At 39.0% G+C, this 3,957-nt stretch overlaps 1 protein-coding gene across 1 annotated transcript in view; it reads right to left on the reverse strand.

The window, feature by feature from the left end:
• The window catches only part of RIMKLB (ribosomal modification protein rimK like family member B), a 65,323-nt gene that overhangs the window by 48,361 nt on the left and 13,005 nt on the right, over positions 1 to 3,957 (reverse strand). Inside the window, exon 2 of the mRNA XM_003796365.2 lies at positions 701 to 929. Within this exon, the coding sequence (XP_003796413.1) occupies positions 701 to 875 (175 nt within the window). The 5' untranslated portion in view covers positions 876 to 929. The remainder of the gene's footprint in view (positions 1 to 700; positions 930 to 3,957) is intronic.

A 3,957-nucleotide genomic window follows, 5' to 3' on the forward strand; every position in this document is an offset into this window, starting at 1 on the left:
AAAAAAAAAAAAAAAAAAACAAGAAAAAGACAGTAAAAATGGAAGAAAATAGAAAGTTATCCTTCTCTCCCAAAATGTTCCCTAAATAATACAGTAAGGGAGTTAATATTAGTCTTTTTATTTCTTCCATGAAATTCACTAGCCCTTAGGATATAGGATGATACTTAGTAATGACAAGGCTAACAATTCCTTTGCCCTAATTGTTCCTAAAACATGCACATTCAGCTGGGAGGCTGAGGTGGAGGGTTGCTTGAGGCCAGGAAAAAAGACCAGCCTGATCAACACAGCAAGACTATCTCTACAAAACTAAAAAAGAAATTAACTGGGTGTGCTGACACACACCTATTCTAGCTACTCTGGTTGAGACAGGATGCCTCAGAGCCCAGAAATTTAAGTATCCCCTGAGCTGTGATGGCACCACTGTATTCCAGCCTGGGTAACAGAAACCCTGTTTTTTTTTGGCCAGGGCTGGGTTTGAACCCACCACCTCTGGCATAATGGGGCGAGCGCCCTACTCCTTTGAGCCACAGGCGTCGCCCACCCTGTTCTTTTAATTTAAAAAAAAAGCAGATTCTGGCAGCACCCATAGCTCAGTCAGCAGGGCACTAGCCACATATACCTAGGGTGTTAAAAAAAAAAAAAAAGCAGATTCACTATATTCTATGTAAAAATCCAAAGCATCACTTAAGTATACACTTACCTAGGTTCCCTTGCTCTATTGTCAGCACCACTTCATCCATCACCACAGCCCTAAAGTCCAGTTCCTCCTCACAACATTTGGCCTTCAATGCTCGTAAGATCTCTTTTTGGGGATAGTCTTCCCTGATGCGACGATCTGTCAAAAACCACAACTTGGCAGCCACAGAACTACACATCTTGATCTGCTTGTTCTTTTGTGTAGATTATTTCTTCTTAAACGTAAAGTCTATCTAGATAGAAAATACACATAAGGTAAACCAAAAAAATCTACTTGATTGATGGATTTCACAAGTAAATGCTATCATTACATACTAATTACACAAACAAGAGAAAAGAGATATGTTTTTCCCTTTTGATTAAAATTAAAAATTTTATACTACTAATAATATGGAAACTGGCAACCTCTCTAGAAATAAGATTTCGCCATTTTCCCTGGGGAAGCTGCCAAAGTAGCAAGTCACTTATCAAACTTTCAGTACATTTCCTATATTTTATACTGTATGGAATGTACTTTAATCTGCTCACCAGCTTTTCACTGTTTTATCCCCTCCTTCTAAATGCAACTGCCTTCGTAATATGAAATAAATGAGATTCCTATCATCAACAATGTATCTCCATCTTCCCCATCACTGGAAACCACAATTAAGCATATTTTTGTATCTGTTGTTAGTTTCACATTCAATTTTCTTGGTTTGCTTTAGATATGTAGAAAAAAAGAAAAGAAAAAAGAGACAGTACCTAAATCATTAGCTGAGCATCAATGCTGAAGTCACTTACACAACAACCTCAATCGAAATACGTAATGAGAAATTGTGGAAAAGGACTTTGAATAATTAAAACAAATGCCCAGATTAATTTAACAGATTTGGATTTCAGAGAAATACATGATCTTACTCAATGTTTTTATTCAAAAAATAATTTTTTTGAAATAAATGAAGCTTTTTTTACTAAAATACAAAAAGGATTACTTTTTCCCTAGACTATGTCACTTCTCCAACTTTATATCGTGAGCAATACAACAGACGAAAATCATCTTCTTGAGAAGCAGCAAAAAAGTTACAAGTTTGAGAAGCAACAAAAACATATTTTTAATTTTTCCCAAAAAAACACATTCAAATATTGTTTCAGATGATGTGCAAACCTAATGCAGAAGGAATGGGGAAGGGCAAAAATTAAGGGAAGCAAAGGTCACACGTATTTGCTAACTTCCTAAAATGGGCAGACAGAAGTGGTTTTACTCTCACAGATAAAAGCCCAAAGGGCCTGCTCCAAAGATGCACATGGTTGAGGTAAGAACTCTGTTGGGCAAAGGTACCACCAGAGCCAACAGCACACACCCCAGCACCTTGGCCTGCCATGCCTGTGCCACACTCAATTGGTAAGTTAATAAGTATACTATTTATGAGGCTGGGCTCACACTTTTAATAATCCCAGCACTCTGGGAGGCCAAGGTGGGTAGATTGCCTCAGCTCATGAGTTCAAGACCAGCCTGAGAGCAAGACGTTGCGCTAAAAATAACCTGGTGTTGTGGCAAACACTTATGGTCTTAGCTACTTGGGAGGCTGAGGATTGAGGCAAGAGCCTGAGGTTGCTATGAGCTAAGATGCCACAGCACTCTACCCAGGGAAACAAAGTGAGACTCTGTCTCAACAAATACTATTTGTACAGAATATCCTGTACATCCTACAGCACAAACTTTTACTCCCTTTTCCCTAAACAGAATGTTTTTGATTTAACCTTTTGTCTTATAAAATTTTCTTAAAAATAGATTTCCATTTTAACCATAGATGAGGAAAAGGGACACAAGCAAAGCTTCCCTACGAAAGATCCCCAGCCTCCCTTGAGGAAGAAACTATTTAAAAAGGCCCTTAAGGGTGGTGTCTGTGGCTCAAAGGACTAAGCACTGGCCCCATATGCCGAAGGTGGAGGGTTCAAACCCAGCCCCAGCTAAAAACTGCAAAAAAAAAAAAAAAAAAAGCCCTTAAAAAGTAAGCAGTAGTCTTTGAAACACGCACTGATCTCCAATACTCTAAAGCAACATCAGTACCTCCCCATTAGTTCGGGACTCTCCTCAGTTCACTGATGATAAATTTCATTGTATGGTAGGCTTTCACCTGAGGGTGCTGGCCCAATAGGTATCAGAAAGGGATGTTATAGCCACTGGCAAATGGGAAGCAGAAATGTTCTCCTGATTACTGATACATCAGCTATCCAGAAATACTGTATCATGGGCCACAACAGTAATGTAACTCGGTATTTCCAATGATTCTGTAATCAGACAATACTCCCCTTTCAAGAGCCACAAAACTTTCAATCAACATGTTCTTCTATATCAAACCTTTGGTTACTGGGTATAATAGTCCACTCCTATCCACAGGAGATACATGCCAACACCCACAGTGGATTGCCTGAAACGTCAGACAATACTAAACTCAATATATACTATGTTTTTTCCCTATGCCTATATATCTATGATAAAGTTTAATTTACAAATTAGACACAGAAAGAGATTAACAATAACTAATAATAAAATAGAATAATGATGTACTGTAATAAGTTATATAAACATGGTCTCTCTCTCAAAATACATTATCATCCTATACTGTGCCATAGGTAAATGAAACCAGAGAACGGAAAACTATGGAAAGAGAAAACTGCAAGTTGGATGGGGGGTACAGGATATCTGATTCATAATTGTTGTTGTAATCCCCATCTAGACACCTGTCACCTAGGTTGAGTTCACAATATGAGGTCTGGCCTCTGGCTGCAGAGCCAGGCCCAGTACAGGTGGCAGAAGGACTAAAGACAAACCACACACTACTGAAGGACAGTTCAAGGTTTTCCTGCTCACACACACTCTGCTGTCCAATAAGGAATGAGCTGGAAGCAGCAGGTAAATATGGTGTGACTTCCTTGCAGAAGACATACATAATTCTGGATGGTAACAAAGCTGGCAAAGATCAAGAGTATATGTAGTCCCTGGCTCACTTGCTGGTCCTGGACAGGGAAGGGGGTATGCACTTTTCTCTGAATCCACTTTCCTGACAACTCTCCTTCTATATGTAATGCCCAAAGCTCCATTCTTAAAACTCTGTTTTTCCAACTCTAGAAATGTCATCCTTATCTAGGTTTCAACTATTATCACTGAACCCTTCATCTATCTCCTTCCAACTAGGAGCTCTTGACTGAATTTTTTTTTTTTTTTTTTTTGGCTAGGGCTGGGTCTGGGTTACCCTACTCCTTTGAGCCACAGGCACT

Source organism: Otolemur garnettii, unplaced genomic scaffold (genome assembly GCF_000181295.1).
Source record: "Otolemur garnettii isolate 467f Iridium unplaced genomic scaffold, OtoGar3 scaffold00104, whole genome shotgun sequence".
Lineage (NCBI taxonomy): Eukaryota > Metazoa > Chordata > Mammalia > Primates > Galagidae > Otolemur > Otolemur garnettii.